The sequence below is a fragment of the Papio anubis genome, chromosome 6 (assembly GCF_008728515.1).
Source record: "Papio anubis isolate 15944 chromosome 6, Panubis1.0, whole genome shotgun sequence".
NCBI lineage: Eukaryota > Metazoa > Chordata > Mammalia > Primates > Cercopithecidae > Papio > Papio anubis.
In genome coordinates, this window is record NC_044981.1 from 50,527,866 (window position 1) to 50,545,084 (window position 17,219).

Here is a 17,219-nt window from a genome sequence, read left to right on the forward strand (position 1 = left end):
TACACATCATTTTATAAAGAATCTATTTCGGCCTCAGAAACAAAGGAAGGAAGGGTGAGAATTCAAAAAGAAAATCCACAGATGCAATTACAGTTCACTTCACACTGAGCCCAGAGTGACTAGTTGTCAGTAAATAAATGGACCAACTTAATCGACCAGTTGCAATTACATTAGCAAAGTTTGCTGAAGCCCAGCTCATGAGGGACCATAAACTGCAAAGAGAGGAAAATAGCAATTCTGTGCCAACTGCTTACAATTTATTGCCATCAGGGAAGCTGGTCTCAGGAAGCCGTGCAGCATGTATGTAACTAGTTAAACACAAAAACAAACACATGCTTACCTATCAATGTACTCAGCATCAAAATCAAAAGTTTCCAATCTTCCGGTCATAATCCAGCCATATACCTGTATTAGTTTTCCTGTTTGAAGAAGGAATTTTTTTTTAATTTAATGGACTCAGCTCAAACTCAATGTATAATTTAAAAAACCATGTTTCTTTTTGGTTACATATACTCAATATGGCAAAACAGGTCATGACCCAGAAAATTAATACTTTTAATAAATTGTACAACAGTAAGGTCAAGGGTATGATTTAGTGATAAATATTATACAATATAAAAGCTAAAATAAGCTATTGTTTCCATCACAGACTTAATCATCTATGCATGGAGCACAGAAGGAATAATGGGTCTTCTTCACAGTCTCAGAAAGTGTGAACATTTCAGAAAGAAGGGGCTCGTCACCACACACTGCCCTGTTCCATTCTCTCGGCTCTGTGGAGACCATCCAGCCAACTGAGATTTAAGAACATGTGCCTTGGGTGCTCCAGGCTTCATGAGGCTTTCCTCTGGGCACTTGCTAAAATGAACAGGCTTTTCATATGAAGAGGCTTATATCACACAATCTGATGGGTCTTCAGGGATCCCAAGTATATGCCTTCCAAATAATTAGAATATTTAACCGTGTCTACTTAAACCATCACAGGCAATGTTTACAGGTGACAGAATGTGGGTTAGGGAGATAAACCTCAAGTCAAAGAATAGAAGAGAAAAGGGTACTGAGGGACTAATGAGGTCATGAAATCCAGAAAACTGAGCCTCTTTATAGACATTGAAGGCCACCAAAGAATGCAACCAAAAAGATGTTCCCTTCATATTGCACTTGTGTGTTATTAATAAGAAGTGACTTTCATCTGCATCTTTAGTGAATGACTCTCACTAAAATAATAGAAACCTTCCGGAAGGTATTACGGCCACCATTTTGTAGGTGCATGGGTAGATGACCTAATAACAGGCAAAGGTCACAGAGTTGGCAGAAACCCGGAGTCTCAAGTTTCCTGTTACTGCTAAAAAAAAATCTGGCAGAATAATTCTAATTTCAATAGGGCCAAATGATCAATTCCCTAGCCTTGGTGAGTATGACTTCTAGCTTTGACAGGCACAATTTTAAAACTAACAAAAGGTTGTAGAAATTAGGAATTTCTGTGGGTTTTTGTTTTGTTTCTAAACAAAGATAGCCAACTGAGGCTGACAAATGGCCACACCAGAACACGGTGCTGGGGGATTCCATGTCATACTGGAAAACTGCTAACCACGTATACAAACCCAACTGCTCAGAAAGCATCACCCCTCTTGTCCCTACCACCTCCCCCATCTCCCTGGCTGCTACACTGGGCAGGCTTCCCAAATGAAATGAGAGTATTCATCTGGAAAGTGATTATAAAGATGCAGCCGTATGAATCCTGCCCAGGGGGACCACCCCAACCCAGCCAGCCACCAATCCTTTCCCTAGAAGGTGGAAGAGACACGGAGCAGAACTCCAGCGTAGTGGGAGAAATGGGCTTGGCAGATCTGGGTGCCAGCTGACATTCCATTTCACGCCTCTAACGGCCGGCTGCTTCCTCATCCCTCACCCTAACAAGACTTCTGCTATCTAAACAGGAGTTTCTAACACCAGAGCAGCAGGGACCCAAATGACTGCCTGTGATTTTCACAGACCACATCCCTCTTTCATAAAATATCAGGTCCTGATTATTCAGACAAATGGAAAGGAACAGATCTGTGAAAAACCCGCATGAGTAAGAGCATGCCAAATTCACATTCTCTGAAATATAATTTAAATTCACTCGTACATAATCTGTGTCTATACACACAAACATAGAACATATAAAACGCTTTTCAATAACTTAGATCTTCATTCTGACATGCTTGAGCAGTTGAGCCAATCAAAACAACAAGATCCATCTATGCATTTAGACACAACTATAATAAAAATTCAGCAACTTTTTAGCATACTCATACCATTTTGGAAACCCTAACAAGTGGAAAACCTTAAATAAAGGTAGGAATTTGGCAGGAATCAGACAGCAAATTATATATAATCCTAGTTGTGTTTACTACTTAGTTTTAAGGCAGATTTAGCAATCCCTGAATCCACTTCTCAGTTGCAATCCCTTCTTTTATGTAAATCCCCCAGCTTTATATAATCTTCTTTTCTATCCTCCTGGCTTTTATATATCTGTGTGCTCTCTAACTTTATAAACAAAACCCCCAGATGAAGACTAAAGTTAACGACAAAATGGTGAATATATGGGCCACTCTGGATTCTGGCTGTCTGGTTCAAATCTCAACTGTGGTATTTATTATCTGTATGACTTTTGGCAAATTCCTTAACCTTTTGCTACCTCATTTCTTCATCTGCAAAATGGGAATAAAAATAGCTCTTCTATTATCAGGTTTTTGCGAGGATCTAGTGAGACATCTGAAGAGCTTAGACTGGATCCTGGCACACAGTTTAATAAAGGTTTATTATTATGTGAATGATTATAAAGTTAAAAGCAAGGATGACTCCTCTTTCCTCCAGTCTCCAACATCAACTCGTTTGATTTTGCTGTCCTCTTTTTCTTTTCATGTTTGCATTCCTTTTGTTATCAGTGAAGTCACAGAGCAAAAGTGCCCAGAAGTAAAACCAAAGCACGTTAAAAATGAACCAGAGGTTGAGTCTTATTTTCAAAACAGCATCAAAGAAGAAGCTAAATTTTCCCACTCATAAAAACCACTCACCTAGGTTTGCAACAAGCTTTGGCAAAGAGATTCACAATTATTCCTATTTTAATAGAAGATTTCTTACCTGGAACTCCACTTGGCGGATAAACTTGGTGAACGATGGGTGTCTGCTCCTTGGAAAACTGTTTAGAAAATAGTACCACAGGTGAGCATGTCATTAAAATATTCACAAACACAGAGGCACAAGCCATTCCTCAGACAGCATTACTTGAAGGTAATAAATGGTTACATTTCCTTGTGTCACCCTCACATCTTTCTAGTTCTTTTTATCCTTGTAATATTTCTATGAAACAGGAATGATGGATATTATCATATTTCTCCTATAGATGAGGTAGAGGTAATTTGATTAAGGTCACATAGCCCTCTATTCTGTACCATATTGTCCAAACCTTGACAAGCCTATTTCCACCTGCCCACCTTCCATACCCAAGAACACATGTTACTAGAAAGAAAGGTAGACAGGTCTTCATGCAGAACATCAGTCTTTTAATTCCATTGTTGTAATTTGATGTTTTGAGGCCTTGAAGATTTTGATTTTTCTAGAAAGGAATGCGCTTATTTAATTGGATCAAAACTTAAATCATTAACAGCCAGCACCTTGGTAGGTATCAGTAAGCTACAAAAAATGAGAAGCTGGGTAGGTACACAACTGAGGCACTTACTAGAGAAGTGGAAGGTACCTGCTGTGAGGAAAATGACTCAAAAGATTCAAGGAATGGGAAGCAACATTGTTCTTCAAGAAGGAGGAAAGCAGCATCAATGGGAGCAGTGGGAGCCTGAGAAAGCCTGGCAGTGGCACTCCAAATCATCTTACAATGCTCCCTGTCCCCAAAGCACACTCTCTGCTGACCATAAGCTCCATAAAGGCAGGGACAATGCCTGACTGAGTCGCTGCTGTGTCTCTGTGCATAGACTAGTATGTAGACGACATTCGAATTTTTGTGAACGGATAGACTCGCCCAATCTGGGATGACTGATATACTGCCTGGAAGGAGAGGTGAGAATGAGACAATCTCAGGAATTCCATCTCACCTGTAGGCATCTGGGTTAACCTAAGATTAGTGCATTACTCCATCAGGAAATCACACCAGGGCCAATGTGATGGACTGGCCAGACCAAGGCTTGACCTGTGAGCCAATGACTTACCTAGGAAGAGACCTAGTCTCCTCCTCCCTCCCCCTCGCCAACCCCTTCTAGATGCCTAGACTACCACCATTCCATACAACCTACAGTGCTTCCCATTTGCAAAACAAATTACAGCAGCAAATTGTTTTGTTTGGTCTTCTTTCAGAACCTCAGGATTCCCAGAGAGAATATCACCAAACAATAACTCAGTTGTTAATCAACAGCCCTAATCAGACATTGAGAATCAACAGACATTTCAACAAAGCTGATGGTGGCTTGCCAGGCATAGGTTTTAAGTATTGATCCATATGCTGTATAGTCTGCCGTGGAGGCTAATTTCCTCACTTTCTAAAGGAAAGGGTTAGAAAATAGTTCACAGAAAATATGTGCTGTCAGGGGGTCAGAATAACAATGTTGTTACTTCACAGCTTGGGAACTGGCTCTGATCACACCAAAAGATAAAGATTAATACAGTTACACACACACCTGCCAAACATTCAGTCCCCACCCCAGCCTCCCAGCCAACCACTGCCCCTAGGCCTTCATACCAACATTATTTCAACTGGACTATATCATAGGAGCCTAGTGAAGTACAGTAGTGGTTATTGACCTATCTCACAGATGTTTAGAAGCTGAGGCAGCTGGAACAACTGAGTCCAAACTAAATAAGGAAGCATACCTCTCTATTTCAACCTGAAATCTAAGAACCAGCACTCAGTCTGTAATCCTTCTACCAGACTTCCATGGGAAACAGAGCAACCCCTTTATTACTCCCTCCCAGCACCTGAGATTGTGGTGAGGCAGCCTTGGGGTTAAACCTCAAACAGGGCTTCACTTGTGATTCTCTCTGAGCTGACACAACGTAACATGGTACATTTCTAAGAGAAACAGGCCCCTGGTCACCCACCAGGCTAGAGACATGACAAAGTGAAAAATTAATGAGCTTCCAAATCAAGCTTCCCGCATGCTGATCCTCGGGCCCCAGTGTGGTCAGTAGAAGCAGGAGAGAGGAGAGGAAATACAGCAGATTAGGATGAGAAAGCTGCAGCCACCAGCTGTGTGATCAACCTTCTGTGAGTTATTCAAACTTGTCAGCGCCCACAGCAGGCCCTTTGCAGTGGACTGGCAAGATGGGATTAATTTTTAATACTCATGGTTCCCCAGTCCCAGTCCCAAAACAAAGAGACACGCCGTGTTTTATTTAGCTTGGAATGCTTCTCATTAACTGCATCCCCTGGTGATTTTTCATCAACTTGCCAAGATAGTTGAACCACTGACGGACTTGTTTTCTTTCATGTGCAATTTTAGGAAGTGTTTCTTTTATTTCCCCCTCTCGCTCCTAACCAATCTTTTAATAAGCAGGAAAACTACCATCTGGGGTGAAAAGGATCATGGTGATTAAGAAGCATGCTTGGACTTCTCTCTTCTGTTATGTTCCCTGAGACAGGATAGAGGTGGTGGTGCGGCTCTTAGTAAGAAAGAATGATATAATGTTTTTTCTTTCTGCTGCATACGTGCAAAAGCAAAATTCCAGAAAACAAGATCCTCTTGGATTAAGAAACAAGTTATTAAACGTGAAGCAACAGCAAATTCCAACTTTCAAAAACAAATAGCCTATATGGAACACGGATCATAGGAGAGACGAATTTACAAGGTGAAGCCTTATTCTGAAGGAGCATTCATTAGTGACTGCATTGTATGTTTTGAAACAGCTTTAAACAGAGGTACCCCAGGTGAAGTGCAACCACATTGACAGAAGTACTGCCAAATCTCTGCCTTTCATAAACCATCTAGGACTTACCTTTTCGGAGATCGTTTAAAACTAATCTGAAATGGACAATAGACTGAACCAAATATAAATGAACTCCCAGTATAGGTATCAAGGCTGTAAAATAAGACAGGCATGGCTTCCTAAACTCTCTCTCTCTCTCTACTTCCTTTTTGATCTCCCCCAGCAAGAAGGAGAATTTAAACAGCAAATGCCCTTTTGGTTCAGTGTTGGAAAGACTTAACAGAAATATACCAGGAAGCAGGGAGAGAGGTAGAAATTGGGTCTCCTCACCAAGAAATGTGGGTCCTTGAGTGTCTTCACCATGCTGAGACTCAGCATGATCCGAGCTGTAAAATGAAACACTGATCCACAAAGGTAATCTTGGTGGCCCCTCTATGGGCTTCCGTTTAGATGAGAATTTAGAGTCAGATGCAGGTTCAAGTCTTGGTTCTGCCAGTTTACTACCTGATGACATGGGCAAATTATTTAATCTCCCTGAGCCTCAGATTGTTCATTTGTAAAAACAGGACAGTGAATAGCTACCCCATAAAATTGTGAGCATTGAATTAGATAATGTACATAAAGCATTTAGCTAAAGGCTGACATACAAGCGTTCAAAATTCATCTTTCATTAGTATGATCTAAGAAACTCTCTCATTACTATCCACCATTTTCTTTTAACACGGTCAAGCAGACACTGTGGCTCATTTACAATTTGCCTTTCAATAACACAAGCACACCCTCAGACTATGTAAACATACCTTCCTCCAACCTTAGAACCCACCTTGAAAGTACAGCTGTCTCGTGGTCCTGGACTTGGGCTGCTTACCAACTGTCCCCCGAAGTATGCTTCCAGGGAGTACAGACCCTCGTGTGCTTCAGACAGCAGAGATCTGAGGACAGAAAGTGGAAATCCTTATGACTCAAAAGCCATGAATTCCCAAAGCTAACAGCCCACTTGCCACTTCAAATTTCCTCCCTGAACTTGTAAAACAGAGCTAACCAAGGATTCTTATCAGCCACCTTTCACCTTAGATCCAATCATAATTATTAGACTTTAAGAACTGAGTCCTTCAGCAAAAAAAAGTTATGATTTTTTGTGTTGAAACTCCCTGAATTGTTTTTAATATTTCATGTTTCTCAGAATCATAGGTTCATCGGACTTTAAGAATTAGAAGAGACTTTGATAATTCCCCATTTTCATGGTTTAAAAAATGTCAGAAAAACTAAGAGACTTATGTGTAGGAGCTTCAAAGGTTAAGGGCAAAGTGGAGCTTGAATCTAGCCTCTTTCTGATAATTGTCCAAGCAGCCCATAAACACTTCATGTAGCCATCAAAACAGAGAGTCCTGGATCTTCTCTCCTCTACATAAATTTTGCAGTGGCTTCATTGCCACCTGATGCTGACATCCATGTTGATTTTTGTAAGAGGAAGAATATGATGAATAAGAAAGAAGCTATATTTAAGACGTGTCTCCTCTCCAAACCTTTCCAACAAAATCTTTAGTATGACCTTAAATATTTAGATCTGAATTGTCCATTGTGTTAGCCACTAGTCTTATGTGCTTATCAAGCACTTGAAATGTGGGTAGTCCCAATTAAGATATGCCATGATTATAACATCCACACTAAATTTTGAAGACTTGGTATGCAAAAAGATATAAAGTATCTCATTATTAATTTGTATATATTACATATTGAAATAATATTTTAGATATGTTGACTTAAATAAAATACATTATTAAATTAATTTCACTTGCTTCTTTTGACTTTTTCAAGTGGCTAAATAGAAAATTTTAAATTACGTTTGTGTTCACATTATATTTTGATTGTGAAGTGCTGCTTTTGACGCTGCAATGGCTGTTTTAGAGAAAACAATTATGTGTTTTTATGATAATGATGAGTAAGACAGTATTTTGTTGATGATAAACTGTACATTTTTCACACTTAATTGAATCTGATATTTGTCTTCCAATCAATTAGTATATTTAATAGGGTCATATTTCTTTTCTTTAAAAAGATGACATAAAATCAATGGTGCATCCAAAAATCATTAGTATATTGGGATAAAGGAGATAGGACATGTAAATCTCCAGAGCTTTGACTTATTTTATGGCAAGTCTTTGCAGAATGTCTATGCCCAAATGCACCATAAAACCTAAGGGAAATATATAACCCAGTTTTAAAACCAATAGTAGTGCTATAAAAAAGTTAAACTCAACAGACATTTATTGAACACCTTCTATTCTTAAGGTATTGCGCAATGCATCATGAGGACTACAATGGTGAGATTAAACACACTCCCGGCCCTCAAAGCACTTAATTCTGTGAGGATGAATCTGACAAGTGGGTAACTGACATGTAAGTGTTATGAGAAACTCAGAGCTGAGGCACAGGGTCACTAAGGCTACACATGTTGTACCTTTGTGTAAATTACAAAAATAAAAAATTCCTTCAGGGGTGATGAATTGCACAAAAAAGTGTGGGTGCACACACATACACCCTGTGGATGAATTACTACAAGTTGTTCCTTCTCATTTCAAAAAAGGGAAAGAAAACTTAGTTGAGTGTTCAGGGAAGAGGTGGCATATGCGGTATGATCGGTGATTTTGATAGCCAAACATGGAAGAGGGGGAGACTTCCTCAAAGAGAGAACAGAAAAGAAAAGGAAATAACGTGGTTTTTTTTCTCTTAACCAATCATCCACTTTTATGCACTTTATTTACTCATGCCTAAGACATGAGTAAATAAAAATGAACATGAACTAGTCTAAACTTCACAGGGCAACAAGAAGTTGAGTAGGAAAATAGATCCCCTGGAGTCCTATAAAAATATTTTCTAGAAGTAATGTCAAACTCAGCAAATAGAGCCTAAAGCAAATTTCCTTTCTAACCAGTTTGGGGTTTATGTGCAATCATTGTAATTATGCCTATTCCAAAAGATGAGTATTTGCAATGGCAAAATGGCACCATTTATTAAAATCTTAATAGCCATAGAACTCTGCAAAAAGAAAAACAAATGGAAACACAATCCAGCCCCTCCTTATGAATATCTCAAAGTTCTTCCCCATACTCTCATCCTCCCTTAAGCTCTAGATCCCAGCTAGGGACCTTTTAGAAAGTATATTCACATGAAACTTTTTTTAACAACTATAACTGGCAATTGAATCACAGCAAAAGTTGCTCTAATATGTCACCAAAAGATACTGAGATAAGCAAAAATCCCTCTTCCTGTCTGGTCTTCCTATTCCCAGACAGTTATACCTGGTCCGGCACATCACCACAGGCAAATCCAAGAAAACAGGAAAGACGTCACAGGGGATACTCGGCAGTGCGGGCGCCACCATGTTCGTGTTCACCAGGTGTATCTCCAATTGAGAGCCATTGTTGGGGTAAAGAACACCCGACTCCAAACCTAACGCAAGGGAAAGAAATCTCAGGCTGAATAGAATTGTCATCGACACAGGATAGTGTGAAACTGTGCTAAGATCCTGGGGGCAATGTAAGACATTAAATTTACCCAAGGATTAAATTAATACTCCTAATTTCCTCATAGCTTCTGTATAAAGGAGTTTTCTCATTTATGATTTTATGAAAGAGTTTTCTCTCTTCAGGTTCACCTAAATCCAGAAAAGAATTTTTCAGCCCTCAGATTTACTCTTTACTCTGCTGGGGATGGATATTCAAAGGAACGATGTAGAAGCTCCCAAGTAGAGGACTGTCTTTAAGGAAGATAGCCAAGGTTCTGGGAGATGCATTGCTGAGCACTATGCTACACACTTCCACATCATCTCATGCAGAAATCCCAGAGTCCCATCCCACAGCCTGGAATGGGAAAGTGGACACAGATGTGTCATGGCACACTGTGCTTTGCTTCCGTGACATTAGCAAGCCAGTATCTAGAAAGACAGAAGTTGGTCCGTCTGTTCATCTCCCTTCAGGCCCACTTTTACACCTGTCCTTAGACAAGGAAGAAAACGAAAGACTCACATTCTTTAGGATTGTGGGTCAATACGTAAGAAACATGCACTTGGTAAAACCCCAACCTACCATCAAAAATGACTGTAATCCATGTTCCCCCTGCAAGGCTACCTTCTTCAGGTTCAATATGTAAACTCAGGTGAGGTACTGTAAGTAAGTGAAAAAAAACATTGGTTTTGAAGGTCAGATTCAACCACTACCTTCCCCAATATTTTAAAGCAAAATTTAACCTGCATTAGAATCACTAGAAAGGTTTGATTAAGCACAGGTTGCTGCGCCATATCCCCAGAGTTTCTGGCTCAGTAGGTCTGGGGCAGGCCCAAGAACTTACATTTCTAACCAGGTGCTGCTGGTGTGGGAAACACATCATCGGAAGCCCCATTTTAAGGAAAATTTTAACCAATTCTTCTCATCTTAGACATTCAAAAACCCTGCATTCATCAGGACAATTCTGAATTTCTACTTCCTTTGGAAAGAGCCTCAGGGACATATTTGGGTCCTAATGAAACCCATACTATCTCTCTGTGCTCTCTTTTCCACTCTTTAATCAGGTGGCCATATTTCCCCGTAAAGATCACCAATTATCTCCAGTCCCGGAGAGAAAAAAAAGACTTCCATTAGGTTTGTGCAGAAGTAATTGCTGTTTTGCATTCTTTTTAATGGCAAAACTGCAATTACTTTTGCACCAACCTAATAGAAGCTGTTCCTATTTCAATTCTCCTGCTTAATATACTGTCCTCTAGTTTCCCCTCATGATGAGAATGTCTTCCCAAATGAATACAAAATTCCCTAGATTTTTGCCGTGCCTGCTGAGAGAGGGGATGAAGCATGGATCATTGCTGGAATTTCCTTTTGTTTTAAAAAAAAAAAAAAGCTGTAAGGAATTTATATGCTAGGCTAGATTGGATTCTCCCATATAGATCACCAGCTAAGCATGGGCCTTAATCAATCCCTCCATCTTTGAAGATGTTCCTGGACATGCCTTGATGAAGGAAAGGCCAAGTTAAGGAAGCCAGCAAAACTCACTCAGCTGCTCAGTGAGGTAATAAACAAGGAAAGTGTTACCGACAGAACTATTTATAGTTTCTTTATCAGAAACTGTGTCTAGCCCAGGACTTCCATATACAGTTATTCTCATGACGCACTTCACATCTGAGGGTGATGGGGAACCATGGCACATTAGCACAGCCATTTATTGCAGCCCCAGCCAGACTAGACCTTCCTCCAAAGATGATTAGATACCTCTATCTAAAGAAGCCCAAAAACAAATGCCATAAAAAATACAGAGGATAACCCCCATTCACAGAGAAAATTGAACAGATGATTTGAGATAACACAAGCAGTCTAATTATTACGACAAGTTATTCTCTTTGGGAAGGTCGGGCAGTAAAATCTAAAAAGAATTACATCACGTAGCCCAAAAGGAATTATAAAAGAAAGATTATAAGTTATTGTTAAAAGCTCTGCATCATCACTGGCCATTAAAAACTGAAGTATACAGTCATAACATTTCAGTATGTAACCTCAACTGTTAAACAACAACCAAAAAAACCAATTATCCAACAGATAATTTAAACCCAAAAGCAAATACTTTAACACCTCCTCTAAAAACAATATTTTTAATTCAATTTTTTGATTGGCAAGTTAAAAATGCATATATTTATGGTATACAACCAAAATAATACTTCAAGTTTCAATATTAGTTCTCAAGGTAACCTATTGTGTTATCTATAACTCCTTCAAAACACATTCTACTGACCTGCCAAAAGTAGTGCTTCAACACCCATCAGAGAGATCAGCCACGCAGTCATCCTGTCCACTTAAATCAATACTCTTAAGATTGCTCAGACATTAAAAACATTTTCAGTTTTGATTGGAGCAGCATAGCTTTTGTGCCTTCTAAAAAATAAAAGACGTAAAAAAATTACCATTTTGTTTACATACTATTATTTTGCTATACTGAAACCTGGAAAATTAAGGAGATGAGGTAAACATGGTCTTAGTGTCTTCAAATGGACCCACCATCTTTCCAAGTTCAGGAGAAAAGGATCGTCTAAGAACCTTGCATAAAATCATCCCTACTCTGCCCTCCATGTGCCACCAGCTTATTGTATGCGTGTCCCATCAACTCATTTTAAGCTAGATAAATAATAATAACCTTTTTCATTAACTCATTATTGAATAGAAGCATGCTTTAAAAAGAATTCTAGAAATTACAATGCTAGTTCGTGGTGGGGTGGAGTCTGTTTTGCTTTGCCCTGTGCTGCCGTTCCAGCTTTCCCTCGTGCTGCTCTCCAGTTTGAACCCTGCACTGCAGCCACGCTGTTCTCACCGTCACTCAGACAAGCCTTCCACACATCAGCCTCTGCCTTGGCCCCTGCTGGTCCCTTCCTGGATTCCCTCAACTCTCTCCGTGGTCTCAGGAGATCCTGGCGCACCTTCGTGGGGCTGCTCAGGAGCCCCTCCTCCGCTGATTCTTTCCTCGGCTATTTCCACAGCCTTCCTAGTGTGAAAGTGTGAAGGTCCCACACAGGGCTTAGTACATTGGAGTGGATGAATACATATTTAAATACCCTAAATCTGGGTTTACCTAATCTGAGATGAACAGCTTGCACTCTCCTGTGGGATGGCAGAGTCCTTGGAAGCCTGGCGGAAAACTACGCCTTTGCACCCTAACGCCTGCTCTAGGGAGAGTGCCGAGCTGCTCTCTAGCACCCCATGGCAGAGGGCATAGACAAAATCCTCTTAAAAATAGCGCCTCTGAAATTTTCTGAAAGTTTGAAAATTACAGAATTAAACAACCACATGTACTACTAAATACACGTTTTACATATATATTTAATTATGCTTATGTTTATTACATATACAAATAAGTGTGGAGGCTACTTGGATTTAAGAAAGGAATTCTAGTATTTTCAAGTGGATTCAGCAAGTGTTCCTTTTCGTTGCAAAATTCCCAAACTTTTACATCTATTTGAAATAGAATTCAACTTATAAATATTCCATTTTCAGAATACATCTACTGCATAGGGAAAAGTACCCAAGTGTATTTGCTACTTAGTCCAAAAGCACAAGATCTGACTTGCTTGTTACACAGACAAAATATACTCAGCGCGGGAGAGTCTATTTTCAATCTGGCTACATGACTTTAACATTTCTTCTTAACGCCTACTCCCAAGCTTAGAACAATAGAAATGAACATTCTCACATTGGTTTTCTTAAAACCCTACATTCAAAACAGCATCTTTTTCATGTCAATTATAAATGTAATTTTTTATTAGTCTATCTACTAATTCTTCCTAAAAATAAACTCAAACTCTATTTCTCATAACTAAAATTTTTCAACCACAGAGGAGAGCTGTGTGCATTTATTTAGTCACGTTTTTGTTCTCCTCCTCTCTCCCTCCTCTCTCTGCTCTCACTCCCTCTTCCCTTCTTCTTCCCTTCCCTCTCAGCTGCTCCTTTGGGACATCGAGGGACAAAGCTGCAAGGCACTGCTATAGATCTCCCATTTCTTCCTTTTGTTCACCAGAACGTTAACAAGAGATACAACACCTAGAAAACAGAGAGCAGAGACTTTTCTGGATCAAACAGTACCTTTTTTTTTCTGTTTCTGTCTCCTTGTAACTCAAGGGAGAAATGATCCTTTCTTTCTAAGTGATCTTATTTCTCTCTGTCAAGAACCGACGGCCGTGTTATCTGGTTAGAGCTCAGCCTGAAGCAACCACGCAAGTAACTCGCTCACGTTAGACTATAACTCACCTAACTCGTTTGTGTCCCAGCCAAATATGTACCAGAGTAAAAGTTCAGACCTGACCATGGGCAAGTTTAATGATTAACACAAGCCACTCAGGCTTTTTCCTCAGGGCTCGTTAGTAATGACCAAAGAAAAAAATGTCTTACATTTTTCTCCACTTACTGCATGTACCCCAGATAAGAATTTTAAGTAAATTCCACCCAGTGAGACAAACAGGCATTCAACACTGAAAGAAATTGCCAGCAAATCAGTGATTGAACAGAGGGCCCAAGAGAAAGGACCACTAGAGGGCTGATCCCCATTCATGAACAGTCTCTCACTCTTCATCCTGAAGAGTGACTCATAAATACCATGTTATGGGCTGTTATTCATATGCCCACTGGAGGGGTATGGGTCTAAAGAAGTACAGAAGGGAAGTAACTTGGTCAAATTCTTGCTGAGAAAGGGTTGATTGATTCTCTTCATTTTTCTACTCTTCATCCTCCCTCTTGACCTTGCTTTTTCAACCAAGAGGAAGTCCTTGACTTGTACTCATCACTTTCCAGTTGTACCCAGACCATGGGCCTCAGTCATTGGTTGAACCGGTGGGCTTAGGAAGGTGAACACCACCTTCTTACTTGGTACATGTCTGACTTCTCTGTTCCTGTCCCACTGCCCATTCTGATTCACATCCCCCGATTCCTGATCATGTTCATCTATGTCTGGTGATACCTGACCAGAGGATGTCCTCATCTTCTATCCTCACCCTTTCCTTTGAAGGAGAAGTTATTTTGGTAAAATTTGATAGTCCTGAGTCTCCACCTTCAAGGACCAGCAGTAGACCTGGAGAAGCATCTCCAGCAAAACTAGATTAAACCCATGGAAATATGACCACAACTCTGATGAGAGTAGTAAAACTATCCTCTAGAAAGTGTGGAAGTTTACATCAACTCTGCTGTATATCACAGTTTGGCAATCCGTGACAAGCCAAAAAATTTTTGTAGCCCTGCAGGCAGTGGTGTAGAGAGAGGGTGCTTGGCCAGATTGGGGCAGGTAGGGGTCAGTCACCCCCACCCTACCACCTGCTGCCTGCTGAACCTCTCTCAGTTTCCACTCTGGATCTCTCCCATGCAGGTCAACAAGCATCATGTGAACCACCTTTGTGTGCCTGGCGTGTGGGTAATGGGAAGGAGGGGGCAAACTAGTTTGGTTGTGATAGTCAAAGGAGATTTCAACATTATTAGTCACTTTTATTTTTATAAAAATGATATTCATGAATCACTTAGATAATTCAAAGTTATATTTTTAAAGAATATGACACAGTTTCTGCCTTCAAACTGCTTACCATCTGGCAGAGGAGATAGGAATATAATCAGATTATTTTACTATATTGTAGAATCTCCTGATAAGTTTCCTAAGACTTATGTTTTATTTCTTGCTATTTCAGCAAGAGGTTTTCATAAATTAGCCCCACATCTATCCTTGGCTAAACAGCCTATAATAAGTATTTATAAGTATTTTTGGCAGCCTAGCTGTCAAGGCCTCATCCTAAAATCACCCCAATTTTCTTATGAGGAGATAGCCACCTCTCTACCATGGACTAAAAGAATCCTAATAACACCCAAGACTTTGGTTTCTGTGCTCTGTGTTCTAGGAATTTCATGGTGGACAATCAAGCTCTACTGTAAAAGAAATAAAGGACAATGAGTCATTTCTTGCCTAGAGAAGGGGATTGCTATACCTAAACTTATTGATAATTGAGTAGTTGATGTAAATGAATAGGGTAGAAGCCCAAGGAGATTGGTTGAGGCAATGAAGAGAAATAGGGATGTCAGTATAAGGGATCAGGTTCATCCTTTAATCTTACAGGTAATTATAATTTGTTGCAGTACAAGTTGAACCAATCATTGTTGAATGGAAATTAATTGATTACTAATTAGATGAATGGAGATTGGCAGTAGTATGGTGGGAAATAAAATGATTAACACGAGGTAGACCTAGAATTGTTGGGGTAGTAAAAGAGGTTTTTGTGCTCTGTGTTCTAGGAATTTCCTGGTGGGCAATCAAGCTCTACTGTAAAAGAAATAAAGGACAATGAGTCATTTCTTGCCTCAAGGCCTAAAAGGAAACGTTGTAGAACTCTAGAGAAAGTGGCTATACCACATGAAGCTTTGGGGAGCCTCCAGCATTCCTGTCATTGAGCCCCATGGACTATAAGCCCCTTATACTCCAAAGCCTTTTTCACATAGAAATTCTAAAGCCTTCAGCTCAAATCTCTGAAAATGCTCCTCAGGAAGCAGCCTGAGCGCCGTCCCTCTGCTATTCCAAGGAGGGTAGCCATGCCCACCACAGACATTGAAAATATTCTACAAGAAGTAATTCCTATGAGTGCTTATGAAATTCTCAGCACAAAAATTGTTACCCAGGCCTATGATGCAAACTCAGGGAGGTCAAGATAGAGGGTCAATCTCTGACCCCTTTCTCTTGGATTCTAACGCTGCTCTGAATTCCTGGAAAACTGTAGGGGCCCATGAGAATGCACTTTGCAGATCTCCAATTACAAGCATAATTGATCAAGGGCCTAGTTTCTTTGCCGTAAAATTCACCACTGCATTTGGACCAAGGCCACCCTTCTACAGGCTGCTCCCAGCCAAGGACTGAATGTGGCAGGGATAGTAAGACAGGTCCATCCAGAGGAGACACAGGACTCCTCCCGCGGCGACTTTGCCTTAAAGCCTCCTTGATGACCTTGCTGAACCTTCCTAGAGTATGCGGCAGCCTAGGATGCTTCCACCCCTCTCTCTTTCACTGTGGTCAGACTGGCAGCTTGCCCAGTGTTCTCCACTTCCAACTCCATCTTTTCTCACAGGCACCACCTTAATAAAATCCTTGCACATTTCATCCTGTTTTATCATGTGCTTCTCAGAGGACCCAGACTAACACAGGAAGCCTGTGGTAGGAGAACACAATTGATTGGGACTTTGGACTTCGCATTAGTGGCCCTAAGAACGGTGTCAATGGTGAAGATTCTTTAGAAGGGTTCACAGGCTATGGATTAAAACAAAGGAAGCCAGAATAGAAGAGGAAGGATGAAACAAGCATCATCTAAGAAACTCTGAAATTAGCATACTGGATACCTTTCATTTAACCCTCCAGACCTATTCTCTACCCTTCTTCACCCTGCTGTGTGCCCTTGGAGGGTGACCTGTGTGGGCTGCACCAATGTGCTTCCTTGCCCACTGGCATCTGGTTGGTTTCACAAATGGAGACCACAACCAGGATCCCAGAGGAAGGGGCAGAGAGACAAGATGTGATAAGCGTATTTTCCCGCACTTCCATTCCTACTACATCTCAGCTTCTGACAGAGGGGCCTTTTCATATAGCACCCTTGCCCTCATTCTCTCACTCTCTCTGCAGGTTCTGGTGCCCCTCCTCTCTTTATTTCTTCAGGCCTAAGGGTGGTAACAGCTCCTAGTGTTCCTAGCTTGCATCACTGCACCATCCCTTCTTGCTTTTGCTAAACCTTGGCCACACCTCTTAGA

The 17,219-nt window shown here is 40.5% G+C and overlaps 1 protein-coding gene across 1 annotated transcript in view; it reads right to left on the reverse strand.

Annotated features, from left to right (window-relative positions):
- PKHD1 (PKHD1 ciliary IPT domain containing fibrocystin/polyductin) overlaps positions 1–13,796 on the reverse strand; it is a 629,203-nt gene extending 615,407 nt beyond the window's left edge. The window contains 7 exon segments of the mRNA XM_021937365.2: positions 341–419; positions 3,130–3,187; positions 6,746–6,854; positions 9,225–9,375; positions 10,011–10,088; positions 11,701–11,840; positions 13,539–13,796. Coding sequence (XP_021793057.2) covers positions 341–419; positions 3,130–3,187; positions 6,746–6,854; positions 9,225–9,375; positions 10,011–10,088; positions 11,701–11,752 — 527 coding nt within the window. The 5' untranslated portion in view covers positions 11,753–11,840; positions 13,539–13,796.
- Positions 13,797–17,219: the final 3,423 nt, after the last annotated feature.